Here is a 15719-nt window from a genome sequence, read left to right on the forward strand (position 1 = left end):
GACTAGCCACAGACTGAGGAAAATGAAGGCTACGTTTTTGAGGTGAGCTGAGGCGCCCCCCGTACCAACGCCCGCCCAGGCACGCCGGCTGGGAACAGGGTCATAGATTACCTAATTGGAGCTAACCACAGATATGCCTTTTATCCTCGTTCTCTCGTTTAACATTGTAACGTACGTAAACATTCGTTATTCAGAAAAACCCACATTTTTCTTTAAATTTTAAAAAGCAAAGAAAACAATTTTTACCCAATTATTGTTAATATGTAAAATACAGGCATTAAAATTAACTCTTATATTAAGATTTTTAATATAAATTGTATGATGCACCATACTTGAAAATTAAGTAATTTTTAACGTAGGTAAACATGCGTTAGTAAAATTTATATTATTAGTAAAAAAAAACGCTTCACAAAAATGTATTTTTCACTTTTAGACTAGGTGCGGAGTTTACATAAACATCAAATTTTTTATAATCTGTGTCCAGTAACGACCCCCACTGTTTTCGATCAAGCCTGAAAGTATGTTTCATTCATGAAACAATTAGCTTTAGGCACTTATTCTAAAGATGGACGTTCATGAGTATTTATTATTTTTCTGGCATTACTAACGTTACATAAATATTGCTTTTATGTATAACATGTACATTAATATGTACATCAATCGGATTACGATTCGACATCGTTCGACTCTATAAAAAAACTTATAATGACCATAAATCAATTCAAATGAATAGTTTTATTCTGAAAGCCTGTAAAATGGAATGTGATGGTTTTCATAATACGTGAATATTTTTTTTATTCAATTAATATTACTTCGAAAATTGTGGAGCCATTGATCAAAGATTTTGATCTAAAAGCTGTTCAACGTATAATACAGCCGGATATACAGCTCGATGACAATATTCATAAAGAGATTGTGGTTTTATGCATTCTATGCATTGTTCTGTTAAAGGCTAGGCTCGAAATTCACTGCTTTTTTAACTGCACGTTAAAGTGATCCAAAAACAAGTCGGCCTTTAAATATTCCTGAATGCAGTTTTTAGGTTCTGTACTAAAAATACACGTTCGAATCCACCACGTAAAATCTTCTCTAAAAATCTTCAGTTAACGTGTTATTTATAAGCACTTTATTGCAAATATAATAATAGACAAGAGAAATCTATGTAGTGATTAGACAGCGTTGTCGCAAAAAATTTACTTCTAGGTACCGTAAAAGGAAAATTATAATAAATTTCAAGAAGTGCGAGTTTTTTTAAATTAATAACATGCCTTACTCCGTTATTCAGACATATCAAATCAGTTTTCTTTTTAACAATACCATTCCTTTTCAGCAGACTTAGTAAAATTTGGCAGAAAGAAACGACTTTAGTTAATAAAGTGCGATTTAACTAATCTTATTAGAATAAATATTACAGTTTAGTGAACGTCGGCTTCAATAACTGACCGCTGCTAACAATGCATATGAGCACAGAATAACTACCATAAGCCTTTTAAAGCTAGTTTAATATTGCATTTCCAAGATACTTAAACAAGTCAGCTAGTTTTGAATAAATCCCTTATTGATTGCTTATAAGATCGTTATTTGTTAGTTGAATAGAATTCGCCTAAAATAATTTTAATTATGTTTTTTCCTTTGGTTTAGCTATTTGTTTACGGTTTATAATGAGGAACATTTCAACCAAATTTTCTTTGTAAAGTGTATATCAATTCCATTAAGCTATCAGTGACTAAACACTTTGTGTTTAGTTTTTGTGATACCGTATATATATATATATATATATAGACGGTATCACAAATGGTATGTATATACTATATAACAGATGCTCGTGAGAGCGTTGCCGGCCTTTGAAAAGTTGTTGCGCTCTCTTCTTGAAGGCCCTTAAGTGTAAGGTAATAAGTTATTATAATATCTAACAGAGCAGTTATTTTCTTATACGAGTATGGCTCTTAGTTCGATTGAAGGTCTAAATTTGTGAGTTCAACGAAAACAATATTGTTTCATGTTGGAAAGCACAGGAATGTCGCCTTGAGATAATCTATGCAAAACTGCCTTTTTTAAAATAATGTACATTATATTAATAACGGTCTATACATATAGATATAGCCAGGAATTACTTGCGTAAATTTCGGAAGAGCGATAATCACACGATACATCTTCAAAGAAAAGTATTTCTCCATATGTCAAATAGAGATGACTCGATCAATCAAAACTCCCTTGGCGTATTAAAATCAAGTCTGTAAGGTCATAAATCAAAGCGATACACTCTGCAATTCAGTAGAGAAAATATTGAACTTATTCAATTTGATCGACTTTGCTTATTTTATGGACTACGTCGTTTCACAGCATAATTGTTTAATGTACAGTTTTGTTTGATTTTTTTAACTAATTCTGTTGTTTTTTTCTTAATAGGTAATCACACACATATCGCCAGTTTTCTGGGTGACATGCCGATTCCCGAATAACGTTTTCCGTAACCATACTAGCCAGTGTAAAATATAATGAAAAAGGAAATGGTACCTACTCTGCCGTGATTCGAACGCCCCAACTAAACAATACAGCAACTAAATTAATTCTGCACCACTATCGTCTACAAGGTATAATATTAAGAGGCGCTATCAGAAGCTACTAGACTGTTAACAAAACACTGCGAATATTAAACAGGACCTAAGTCTTATTGGAAGACCTAAGACGATATAATCTTCTTAACTTCTACTTCCTTTATCAAGAATATTAAAGCTTCGCTTTTAAGACTTTATAAGCTTTTCTAGAACTTTATGTCTTCAGTGAGCATTTCTATTCAATATAAATGCTATTGTATACGTAGATAATTACAATACTTTTCAGTAATTTGCTCTATAGTTTATAAATTATTGATTTTCAAGTTTATAATAAATAAGGTCTTTTGACGATTGGTTATTTCATTATAAAAAACCTTACAACTCTGAAGCTATTTAATGACGCAGCCAATGCAATTAGAACCAAGATGTGCTCTACAAATCATAGTATAACATTTTGCAGCAAGAGTGGACGAGATCTAATTATGTTGGCGTCATCGCTCTGCCTCAACGGACGATAAATTTAAGTTATAAGCTTATAATTATGAGTAATTAGAGACCAAATTACACTTAAGATTTATCGTCATGAAATCTGAATTCGAGGATTAGGTATTACAACAACAAACCTCCAAACGTCGAAAAACATGTTTTAAATCTGTCTTACGAAGATTTGTTTCTAACAGTTGAACAAACAATAGTGGTACAACTACGAAATTACCCGGTTTACTGGTTTCTTTGTTCTTTACTAAGAGAGATACTTTTGTCCTATATCATCAATTTAAAGGCGCTCTCCATAGTACTTTACACAGCCTCAGTTGGCAGTTCAAAAGCAATCCATTTCTCAGTCTCTGAAAGGAAAAGGTAAATTGGCTTTCAAAATCGTGGGTGGTTTGGGTAGGGCTAAGCATTATCTCGCTGAGACATATGCTACAAGTCTCAAGCACGCCCATACGTGGAGTACTGATCACAGCTATATTTATAGATTAACTGATGAACGCAGACCCTAAACCACAAGGGTGAGAATATTATCAGATGAATTTTACGATGAAATATCTAATTAAGTACCTATAAAGAAATCTTCATCCATTGTACCTAGGTAATAGTCAATTATGCGAAGTACAGTTTGAAGAAAGTAACTTTTCGAAGAATTTTTCAGAAATAAATGTTTGTAACTTAGACCACAGTTAAAGGCACCCCCCACAGCCTACGTAGAAGCAATAACCTCTTGTAATTAGATGCTATAAAATAGCATGTTTACGAGCCCTCCGAGATTTATGCGAGATCAAATTTGAGATACCCATAAAACACTCAATTGGTTATCGCAAGTGCAATCGATAATGACGAATAACATACATTATGAGCTAGGTGACGTAAAAATACACAAACATCTGTAAAATCTAATCGTCTATTCGCTACAATGATCAGTATTAGCAGGGTTTTTAACCTGCGATTCAGTCCGATTCAGTCCCTTCGAATCCCAGTGCACTAAACGTTTATATTTACTTTGAGGCCCAAACGATGTTTCTTCGTTAGCATGTGCGTGTACAGGCATATAAAAATCTGTAAAACAAAAATATGTCCCCTCTTCTTGGTATTATATGATTTACGGGGTAAATTTGGCGAAAACCTGTGCTGAATAGGAAACCCATTGTGCAAAAATCCTGATAATTATAAATTTTCTAAATTCATAAACGGCTTAGCTTTTTTTGGATTAAAGACGTATGTACAGGACAACGTCTATCGATCAATATTGAACAAATGGTTTATCTTACATAATAACACAGGTTTAATAGTTAAGTACAGTATGTATGCGTTGGATTATGAACGCCATTTTGAGTATAAAAACAAAAAAACATTTTTTTTTTCAAAACGTATATTTACGTCAATGTACAATAAAGAATTTACTTAAAACTAAACAATTACATATAATAAAATCACACTCGATTTGAAATAAATGTGCATTTATACAATGATTTAATATTAAAAATTACAACCAAAACTCGACCAATCATATTGACCACCTACAATTAAGAGATGGGTTTTAAACAAAGTACTGCATTATTAAAGGTATCTAAGCGGCTATCCTAAACACTGAAAATTGCCCAAAGTATACATAATAAACATTTTTAAATAATCGGAAACTACCTTTAAATGTTTTCTTTCGCTTTTCCACACTTTTTGTGCCGAGTTATTAATATAAAATCCGCGCCCCTGAACCAACACTGACAAATTTATATAGTAATAGGGATTGCAACTTACAATAAAAGTCTACTTTGAAAATGCAATTAAATCTATGTTAAAATAACATTTATCATACATTACATATATTACAACTATAATAATATTACTAACAACTAATTAAAATACTAAAATAATGTATTAATCATGATGATAAATACAATAAATATTGAATACACTAATAAAATGATTAATTAAAAAAATTACTCGTCAAAATTTCATTATAACATGCTAAATGCTATCCATTTATGTCATATTTATTTGACATATGAATAATTTATTAATGGTGTTAAATACACCACCATTGAAATTTACTACTGCCCAACTTTCAACTATCTTAATAAATTTTTATAGTCACAATAATAGCATAACAAGACAAGAAGCAGTTGTATTCATTGAATTGCAAGTCATTCAGCATTCAGCGGAAGGATTCTGTCTCGTTCCAAGAATTCTACGCCTCAATTGTAGAACATATATCAACACAATCAAGTTCCAAGTTATAAGCATTAACGGAGTAGATTATAGGAATTCTATGTCCCATTGATCATACTCTTATTAAAAATAGTTGTTGTTTATTTTGATATAAAATTTAGTTACATTTAGGGTGTTTGACATTCAGATTTCACTTTTGTTTCAACTAATTAATGTTACTATTATAAAGACACCGAGCGATAGATAAATTGTACAATGTCTTCCTCACCTCATGATTAAGATATACTGTTTACAATACAAGGCATAAAATATGGACCTAATGGTCAATCCTAGAAGTGAGTCAAACTCGAGCTATAGGTGACACACAGCACAGAAATGCAACCTAAAGCTATGTGTCTATTTGATAATATTATACACTATTCACACTTGTTGGAAGAACATTTTGGCGTGGGAGTCCCCTCAATGCAACTACTTAATTTTATAACCAATTTAATATTGAGCTATATGTTGAGAATCCAGTGATGTTATGTGTTTGGTTAAAAAACCAGCTAATATTGTTAGAAAATAAAGTATTCACTTTTTCTATTTACTTGAATATAACTTGTAAATTCACTAGAATTAAAAAGAAAAAGAAAAAAAAGTTTACTATAACTTAAAGATGTAATATGAATCCAAAGGATCATTAGCATGGCAACAGAAATGTTTTCTTTTGTCCTACAAATTATTCACTTTAGCTTAGTATGAAGTGATACTAAAAATTAATGTCAATTTGTGATTATTTTAAAGTCCACATCTTATTTAAACTGCAAACTAATGTGTGGTCTGTTAAAGAATAAATAAATAAATCAAAATATTTAAGATATAAGAACTAAGAAATGGAATGGTTCTCAAAATAGTTCAGAAAATATTAAACAGCACTTATATAAAGTAGAAGTGATCAGTCTTAGAGACATACCAATGCTAAATAGAAAACAACTAGACAATTAAATGTCTCTTTTAACTTAGCTTAGAGTGGGTTGTTTGCACATCTTAAAATTTATAATTAAATATTTACTTAATTAGCACCTTATAATTTTTGTGTAACTAAAATAAAAAAATGTTTAGATTTAAAAAATAATATAATATATTGGTGCAACAAATTTTTGCTGCCCACAAATGTTGGTTGGATATATCACCAGGTTGCATACCTGTGTTTCATATAAGGTTTCAGAAGGGTTTTTTAACCTCAACAAATAGGTAAACTTTAGAGTTACCTTTATGATGGATGTTTGTAAATCCAACTTTCTATAATTTATTATGATTTAAATTTAACAAATAGTCTTAAAATATTATCTTTTGTGTTAGAAAATGTACTATACATTGCCAGTTACTTACAATGGTAATAAACTAAATAAAGTGCATTATTTACTGTTTAAAAAATATAAAGCAAACAACCCACTTTCAAAGCACCGTTAAAACCAATACTTTAATTGTTACATAAAGAACTCCCGATTTTCTTGTGGTGGTCAAGTGTGCCGAAGTTGAGTGGAGTTACCAGTTGGACTCTGACAGTTTGGTAAGTCTATAATTGTGACTTCTATTACTCGAAGACCTCGTAGTATAGGATCTGTTAAATGAATTCCTCGTGGGTTGTACACTCTTTCATTTTGCTGGGCAATATACTTTGATATCTTTCGAAGATGCTGAAAAATATAAACATTTAATTAGATACCTAAAATTTACCATATAATCTTAATTTATATAATTGATATCTATTAAGTACTGAACAACAAAATTTTATTGATTTCTGCAAGTATTGAGTAAACAGTTGATTTTTTTGTTTTTCAGCAGGCAAACCCATAAATATAATAATATGGTACTAAAATTATAACAAATAAAAATGACAATATTTTGATAATCTTTACTACCTTTTCATAATGTGTCTCAGTACAAATATATATGAAATAAGCTGTGAGACAGGCCAAGCATCCCTCACAATATGTGCTGCAGTCAGCTGTTTCTGCCATGTCAAAGTGCTCATTTAGCTTCTCTATTGTATACTCAAATGTTTGTCTGTCTATCTGTAAGGTAATTATAGCATAGAAGTATAACTGCCTTCAACTCACATTATAGTTTTATTTAAGAAACCTATTTACTTTAGTCATAATCAATATTACGATGCTTGTAAAGATAAAATTATACACTTAAGAATGAATTCTAATCTAAATGTTATCAAGCCTAGTGTTAAGGCGTGTAGACATTTTCTAAACTTACCCTATCTTCTAACTCTGGTGGAAATCTTGTTTGGAATTTAACGGCTGTACCTTCAGAATAGTCTCTTTGTATGAATATCTTAATACCCTGTTGTGTAGGAGTCTGTTGACTACCAGGTGTGTTAGGTCCCGAGGGAATTCTGTTGTTAGCCATTGTAAAATTTTAATGTACTAAGAACACACTAAAAACGTTACAAATACAACATAATCTGCACTTTCAATGTCTATTACAACATAAATTATAACAACTTCCTATTATTAAAATATTTTTAAATCTTTTTCTTACGATTTCTCTACTTCTGAAATATCTAGATAGTATGAGATACAAAGATTGCTGATTGGCAATAAATCACTGGTCAAATAATTGTCAAGAACATGACAACTGACAATTCACAGGAATCCAAATTTTTCAACTTATAACATTTAATATAAAAATTTAGTAAAATAATTTGTAGTACATTTCAATATAATTATTATTTAGTATTATATCCCTAAGTAATGTTAATAAATAATACTAAATTGGAAAATGTTAATTACTTCATATACTTACTAAGCGCCACCTAGACAAACTAGCATTTACATCATGTTTTAATATGTACAGTGCTCGCTAGATGGCAGCAGCTACTACAACAATTAAAAATTAAAACTGTTTTATACACTTTTATAATTCTAATAGTTATTTAATAGGCATCATATAACATATGTTTTTTCTGGATTTAAGATATCTAATGGCTTAGATTTAAACGGACTAAACTGGACTTTTTCTACAGATACAACAAATATCTACAACTTCATATGAGAGTCAATTTATCGATATGAATGTACTTTGGTATTTATTCATACCAAGCCTCTGGAAGGAGTTTCCATTAGGCAGGATGCCGAAAAACACCTGTCTCTAAAGAGATAAATACATAACATTAGCAAGTACCTCTGGTGCTAATATAGTATGAGTATTGAGTAGTAATAAGTATGAAGAAATTTTTCATTTTCTATTAATTAATAAACAGAGCTAAAGTTATACAACAGATATAGAACCTTTTTGATTTATGTTTGTACCTACCGTTTAAAAATATAACTGGCGCCAATTTATTATTCAACTAACGAAGGCGAAATCGGCCTGAATATTTTGTCGTCTGCCAAACGCTAATTCAATCCCCATTCATCATAATAAAAGTAACTTTATTTTCTATTTAAGTTTGATTGGGATTTAGAAAAATGTTTTGATCTTTGTATTCTAATCACTTATAATTCCGTATCGTTTGTATCTTATAAAATACCTATTATGAATACTGTAGTTATCAATGTCAATAAAACTCAACAAAAATAATATTTCTAATGTTTCAACCGTTACCTAGTATATTTCTGCAATATCTGCGCGTCCATGGAATTTTCACAAACTGGTAATGCTGTGAGCAACGTAGACTTTTTTGTCATAATTTAATTTTCAAAGGGTCTATTTACCGAAAACCTTAGTTCCTAAATTTTGCTAAATTTATTTATTTTAGTTGTTTAGTAACACCAACTGTTGGTGATAAATCGCCTGATAGGAAATTCATTCTTTCATTGATCAACTTCAGCATCTAGGTAGGTTAAGTACGGAACATTATAATAAGTCACCATGAATTACACTAACATAATACAAGTACAAATATCATAATGTGTTAGGTTATCAGTGTCTAAGAAACACTTTCGGATTTATGCACAGTATATATAAAAGGATCATAACTTTCTAGTATCAACACTCTGACCAAAACTAAATATAATTATTGAGCCATTTTAGTAATCAGCTGTTACTATGTAGTGTTTGATTAGGAACCATGTCACGCCCTTTAGCATCCGTTTTGCAGTGACATCTTTCACTATCGCGTATGACTTGAATGAAATATATGAGAAATGCGGTTTGTATTACGTAAATACAAACGCAACATAAGACAATACTTTCCATCTTGTGTTCTATAGTGACCATTTTGTCTAAATATTTATATTAATAATACATAAATCTAATTAAAGAACCGATACGACACAAGCTTTAATCAAAGTTTAAGAACTGGATCTAAAGTGCTTTAGCGCCCGAAACCAATAATTAATACACAATTTCAGATTGAAAACAATCAGATCGTGACAGTGAACGATCTCCTATCTGCCATATAAGCAATCCCTACGAAGACAATCCATTTTTGGCGACGGATAGAATGCAATCTCTTCACTCTTTACACTCATATTTTATAATCAATATAAACCTAATAAAGTAAATAAAACCGTAAGATAGCACAGTTGAACTGTCATTTTCATACAAAGGTATATCCATACACACCGATCCGACCTACTATGGATAGCTTGTATCGACAGATGGGTAATACAATCCGTCGATTGGTTATTGCCACACTTTTTCAATATTTGGATTAAATGTCTATCTCAGGTGGTCAAAAATGGATTAAGATAGGTTTAGGGTTTCGATTTATTGGATTTGGGCGTAAGACTTTAGAATCTAACTCTTCTATGGTCTTATTTCCCCTTGCCTCCCCTTTTTAATATCCCTAAACAGATGTTTTGTAATGAGCCGCCGTACAGCAATTCAGTCCTGGATAGTCAGGTTGTTCCTTATTGCCCATAAATAATGCTAAGCGAGGGCTTCAAAAGACGGAGTTGTAATTGCTTTAGATGATTTAATTTGATAAAACAATTGTTTTACTAGTAGAGTCTAGATTAAGTTGAGAACATGCTCCGGAGAATCGCCAACGCGTTTTTATTAAATTGTGGTTTTATATTATGTTATATCAAGTATTATATATTTTTAGCAGTCGTTTAATGAAGATTAACGTCATACTTTTTTACCTAATTAATGTTATAAAATTTCTACTAGCAATATTAAAAAAAAGTTTACCTCTATAATCATTTGTAATATTATTATTTCTAAAAATAGTTATTATCTTTTAATTTCCTTTTTTCACCTTTTCGATGCATTTTCTCCGAGAATCAAATACCTACCTTTTTCACCCAGAAAAAAATCCCTGATGCGCTCTGTAGAATTATGAATTAAATTCTGTAGAATTTATACAGATTAACAGGGATTTTTTTTTATTTCGAAAATTACATAAAAATCCGTGGTACGAGTATAATAAAGGTCACAACCACTTACCATAAGTTTGTTTTATTTTCAATCTTGTGAACTTATATTTTCAGTAAACTTGAAGCATTTTCCTTTGACTCTCATAGTCGTTCTCAAGTCGCTAATAAGTTTGAATTACCATCAAACAGAATACGTCATAATAATCACAAAATACAGTCATGAAATGTACCAAGTTCATTCTAAATAAAGTTACTTTGAGATGAGTAATGTGTAGTATTGTTAGTATTGATAACAAATATCATCTAATATGCGCCTTTCGTTTGAATGTATGAAATTTTCCAGAAACTCCTTTTACACAACGTGGTATCTTTAATTCAATCGTAAATAAGTAAACGTATACTAAATCAGGAGAATTTTTAAATCTTTAAGTGTGGCTTCATTAATGACGTTAAGTAATTATATTTTTAATTGAATCGCTTAATGATACATTCTACGACAATTAAAAAAAAAACACACATAACTGACATATTTTAATGCGTTAGGTAAACAAGTATTGCTTCAATTTGATTAATTAAATTTTATATTCAAAATAAATAAAATATATTAATAATAATATTACAAGAATTACGAAAATTACTTTAAACGTTAAAGGTACTGTTTGTTTTGTGAAACTTTAACTATTAGTTAATGCTGAAAGGGTTATTTTCAGTTGACAGGTTTTTTCCAACAGTCTCCAGCAGAACTACTAGTTTATACAGTTGATTCGTGTAAGCTTTATGTAAAAGAAGTTTTAGTTTACGTAATACATTCTAAAGCTTGCAATAGTTTGCATAACTGTAACTTTAACCCTTTCTTGTTAAGAAAATTGAAAGCCTTATTTGATCACATACTTTTAGTTTGAATTAGGTACGCCATAATTAAAAATTGTACTACAGCTATAGATCCACACTAACACAAACATACACCTTAAAATAATTAGGCACCGCGTCACGTATTAATGCCAGTATATATACCCAGCCCTGAACTTCCTTAGCATACATTGTGACCGCTAATCGGACGGCAGCAAGTCGCATCTGCCGTCAAGTGCCATACAGTGCAAAATGTTCAAGTTCGTAGTGTTATTATCAGTGACGGCCTTAGCCAGTGGCCAGTCCGCATCTGGCTTAGTGAAGAACATTTACAATGAATGCCTAAGCCAATATTCAGTGGAATGTGTGAAACCGAGGACCCTGGAATGGATTTCACAAGTTGCGAACGATGATGAGATCAAGATCACGGATAATATGTCTATCTTCAGAACAGCGATAGCTGAAGAAGAAGATGATGATCCAAGGATGGCTAAGGACCCAAATTACGCGATGTTTAATAGTGTTGAACGTTTTATTGAGACACATTCTTTAAGAGTGAAGGTACCTGATGAAATTGCCCGCAGTGCTGCTTCGGAATACGTGCCACGATCTCTTCTGATGGACTTACCGTCTGAGTTGGACATGCCATTGGATGGCGAAGAGGAGGTGGAGACTTTCGAAGGCAGGAAGAAGAAGATCAAGCTCCCTAAGCCTTTGAGAATTAAGAGCAGTGCGTAGTTTTATTCTTGACTATCGATACCAGAAAATTTTATTTCTGCATAAGTAAACGAATGCAACAAGCTTATATGAAATTTAATATAATATAATTTGAGAAAATAATTTTATCGTCATCAAAATATTCGTATTATCATCGTATTTACATATAATCTTCTAAACATGTGGGTTGTTAATGCGTTTCTTTTCTCAGAACATGGATTCATCAAGAAGGTGATTCTGCCCTTCCTCCTGGGTCTTAAATTCAAGACTGCTGTTCTCGTTCCTTTGGCGCTGGCTCTGATTGCTATGAAGACATGGAAGGCTTTGACTCTTGGACTCATCTCCTTGGTTCTTTCTGGTAATTATTAACATTAAATAATTGCTGTTTTCTAAATTGAACTGGACTCAAATTACTCATATCATTGACTAAGGCACAATGCTACCAATGTTATTTGGTCCTATTATTGTATTTCTTTACTTTAAATAAGCTTGTGTTTTTTAATGGCAAGCAGTTATTAAGATGATCTTAATTTTTGTCTCTGTTTAAGGTGCCATGGTAATCTTCAAGTTCACCAAACCCAAGGTTGTGAACTACGAAGTAATTCACTACCCTCAGCACCATGTGGAACACCATGTTGACCACCATGCCCCAGCCTGGGATGCTCATGGGCCATACCAGCGATCATACGAAGATGCCCAAGACATAGCTTACGCTGGGCAACTATAAGTAGCTTTAATGCCACCGGACCTCTGACTAATTTATTTATTTATTATTTATTGTTTACTTGTAAATAAATTGTTAAATAAGATTCAAATTTATTTGAGGGGTCTTTTATTAGTGTTATCCTAACATCAGTTAACAATGTGCTATAATATTATTTTACTAATAATAATGAGAAGTTATATAAGTTTTACAATTTAGCAGCTTCTTGTCCAGAAAACTGTTTTTTAAAACATAACGAAAGACACATTAGAATTCACAGAGACAATAAGAGTGACAGTTAAACAGTGCCAAGTTGGATCAATTTGCAGACTATTTAACATAATGAAAGTCTTATTAATATTCCTATCACGTTATAAACCTACATTATTATAGTATCAGCATCTTGGTTATTAATTTCATTGAACTTATTTAGATCTTGATTTTCATCATTAAACAAATGATTATGCGCCTTTTTCTCTTTAATAATTGATACCGTATTTGTTTCATTTATACTGTCATCTAGTAGATTTACCACGTCATTATCTTTAGAATGTATTGCTTTGGTGTTATTTGTTATATTTGTATGTTGATAATCATTTGTATCCAAAGTAGGCTTGGCTGATTTAAATATCCCTTTTTCTTTAACACTTTCATATGAATTAGGATTCTCGTCATGCCTTCCATCCGGTCGTGGTAAAAGTATTTGATTAGAAAACTTTTTGAATACATCGGAATGCTTTAAAGGATTCATTTTATAAATATTCAAGAGAACGTTGAAGTTGTCGGAGTGTGCTCGTTTGATCCTTGCGGTATATGATATTTGGATCTGAAAATGCACGTAAATTATAGACAAAGAGCGACATTTTTGACAAACATTTAAAAAAAAAACTTTCATTGAAACAAATAAAAGCAAAAAATATGGGTTTACTTTCTGAATTATTAAATATTCGCACTACCTACAGAGCAGCACTAAAATAAAGTTAGACCTTTAATGTATCCACATTATAGATATTATTTAGTTCGTTACTACCATTATATCAACCTGGCACGAATTTGGTAGGAATGAAGTATAATAAAATAAGTTTAAACTTTATCATCACAATAATGGAAAATGCATGGTGATTCGTCAGTGAATATGTGTCTTTACCGCGAAGTCTCTGAGCAAGTTAGATCCCGCCCACACCGACTCAGCCTGGTATAGGTAGTTTCCGTGGCACATGCATAGTATCAGTTCTAGCCCCAACCTCTCAAACACATTTGCATTATGTTAAGATATGCCACGATATTATATTAAACACTTAAGAACTTAAAAAATGAGATTTCAAAAAATTACTATTGTGTCTATTAAATCAAGAGTTATCAATATATGTTTCCATTCCATATTTTTTATATTTAGTTTATATATTATTTAATGTTTAACTTTAAATTATTTCCTGATCCACTTATATCTGGTTATCCTATGTGTTTACTATTAAAAGTTAGTATGTATCAGGAACCCTCTCCGGTAAAGGTCTCCTTCAAAGCTTGCCGTCTTTCTCTATCCCTAGCTATTTGTATCTATTGAGTACCCGCGATTTTTTGATGTCGTCATCCCATCAAGCGTGAGGTCTGCTTCTGTACCATTTGCCTGGTGGGCCTCTCATTTTTGAAAAATGGGTACAAGTAAAAATTTTAAGATTCAACACTTAAATACTTACGAGAATAAAAATACAGCCTATTGTTACTTGACTTCTTACTTCCATGTTTCTGAGTTAATCAACCACCCAATACTGCCGTAATTTATAAACATTGATAACTGCAATGTATGTCGTAAACCTATATTTGGCAATAATATGGCTGTAGGTACCGATACCAACAGGCTTTGTTGGAATTGCAAATTGTGTTACGCCACGAGTTACGCATGACTGGGAACTTGTGGGTTCGGCTCCCGGCGAAACATTTAGATTCAAATAGAAACTACATATAAAATAAACTGTGAAATCTGTTCTGCTTTGCAAAACTATGGACAGGATCATATATATCATATATATTCATTCATCATATATATTAATATGACTACATAAGAAGCTTAAACGGTCTCAGGTAGTTTTGGGAAAATAAATCGAATTGTTATATACTTTTAATTTAATAAGAATATTTCAGGCAAATAACTCAAAAAAACATTATAATCGAAAGTAATAATTTATTTTTAAATAATTAAATTCAATAAATAATCTTAAACTAAATAAATATTAATCTAGACATGATATTTTGAGCCCCTTTTCTAAGAATAATCTACTTTATTGTCCTACTGACTTGATGGCTCTAATAACTTGAATTTTGGAAAATCTAGTTTACCAGTACTAAATAGCAATTTTAATATCCAAAAATCAAGTTAACATTTTAAATTCTATATATTAAATATAAATATTTATCAAAAACCACTATTTGGACATAGCTGTAGCTTATAAATGCAACAAAATTATGTACAATTATGTAAAAATAATATATTTCTTAGGTACAATATATATTAACAATATATTACTCATACATTACGTATTCTATTTGCTAAAAAGTGTTACAAAAATATTTTTCCGTAGTAAAATGTTTCAAGTCAATTACCTCATTAATGCTTTAACTAAATGTTCTATTTTCTTTACCAATACAGTATGTAATAGAATTTTTAATACCAAAATAAATGATTGTTACTACTAGATTAGCACTTTGAGCAGCATTGTCCGGTATTATGAACCAATCTAATCGATGATATTTTAATGACAATTGAAGGTAATTTTAAGATTTACTTTAATTAATAAACCATTATAATCACTAGAAAAATCTGATCTAAAGAGAACTGAACGTCGTTATAATGTTGCGTTAGTGAAAACTTTTTTTAAAAGTGTATATGTACACTATGTTCTCCAA

General features: G+C 31.1%; 2 protein-coding genes across 2 annotated transcripts; one reads left to right on the top strand and one right to left on the bottom strand.

Annotated features, from left to right (window-relative positions):
• Positions 1–5767: 5767 nt before the first annotated feature.
• Positions 5768–7813, bottom strand: LOC110998762 (golgin subfamily A member 7). Its single transcript, XM_022267541.2, has 3 exons — positions 7479–7813; positions 7133–7285; positions 5768–6907 (listed from the first exon to the last, which is right to left on the bottom strand). The coding sequence occupies exons 1-3, from the start codon at positions 7629–7631 to the stop codon at positions 6731–6733; spliced, it is 483 nt and encodes a 160-aa protein (XP_022123233.1). The 5' UTR covers positions 7632–7813; the 3' UTR covers positions 5768–6730.
• Positions 7814–11599: 3786 nt separating this feature from the next.
• Positions 11600–12931, top strand: LOC110998764. The gene is made up of 3 exons (XM_022267545.2): positions 11600–12125; positions 12324–12470; positions 12661–12931. Exons 1-3 carry the CDS (start codon positions 11648–11650, stop codon positions 12837–12839), a joined length of 804 nt encoding a protein of 267 aa, XP_022123237.2. The 5' UTR covers positions 11600–11647; the 3' UTR covers positions 12840–12931.
• The last annotated feature ends 2788 nt before the right edge of the window (positions 12932–15719 follow it).

Source organism: Pieris rapae, chromosome 11 (genome assembly GCF_905147795.1).
Source record: "Pieris rapae chromosome 11, ilPieRapa1.1, whole genome shotgun sequence".
In the NCBI taxonomy this organism is placed as follows: Eukaryota; Metazoa; Arthropoda; class Insecta; order Lepidoptera; family Pieridae; genus Pieris; species Pieris rapae.

What these genes read in the sequence shown, in the direction of transcription:
- LOC110998762 (XM_022267541.2), bottom strand. Translation starts at nt 7,631, where the DNA reads ATGGCTAACAACAGAATTCCCTCGGGACCTAACACACCTGGTAGTCAA. An exon ending in CACCAGAGTTAGAAGATAGG is followed by an intron (nt 7,286 to 7,478) that starts GTAAGTTTAGAA and finishes ATTACCTTACAG; the next exon opens with ATAGACAGACAAACATTTGA. An exon ending in CTGAGACACATTATGAAAAG is followed by an intron (nt 6,908 to 7,132) that starts GTAGTAAAGATT and finishes TATATTTTTCAG; the next exon opens with CATCTTCGAAAGATATCAAA.
- LOC110998764 (XM_022267545.2), top strand. Translation starts at nt 11,648, where the DNA reads ATGTTCAAGTTCGTAGTGTTATTATCAGTGACGGCCTTAGCCAGTGGC. An exon ending in GCCTTTGAGAATTAAGAGCA is followed by an intron (nt 12,126 to 12,323) that starts GTGCGTAGTTTT and finishes TTCTTTTCTCAG; the next exon opens with AACATGGATTCATCAAGAAG. An exon ending in CATCTCCTTGGTTCTTTCTG is followed by an intron (nt 12,471 to 12,660) that starts GTAATTATTAAC and finishes TCTCTGTTTAAG; the next exon opens with GTGCCATGGTAATCTTCAAG.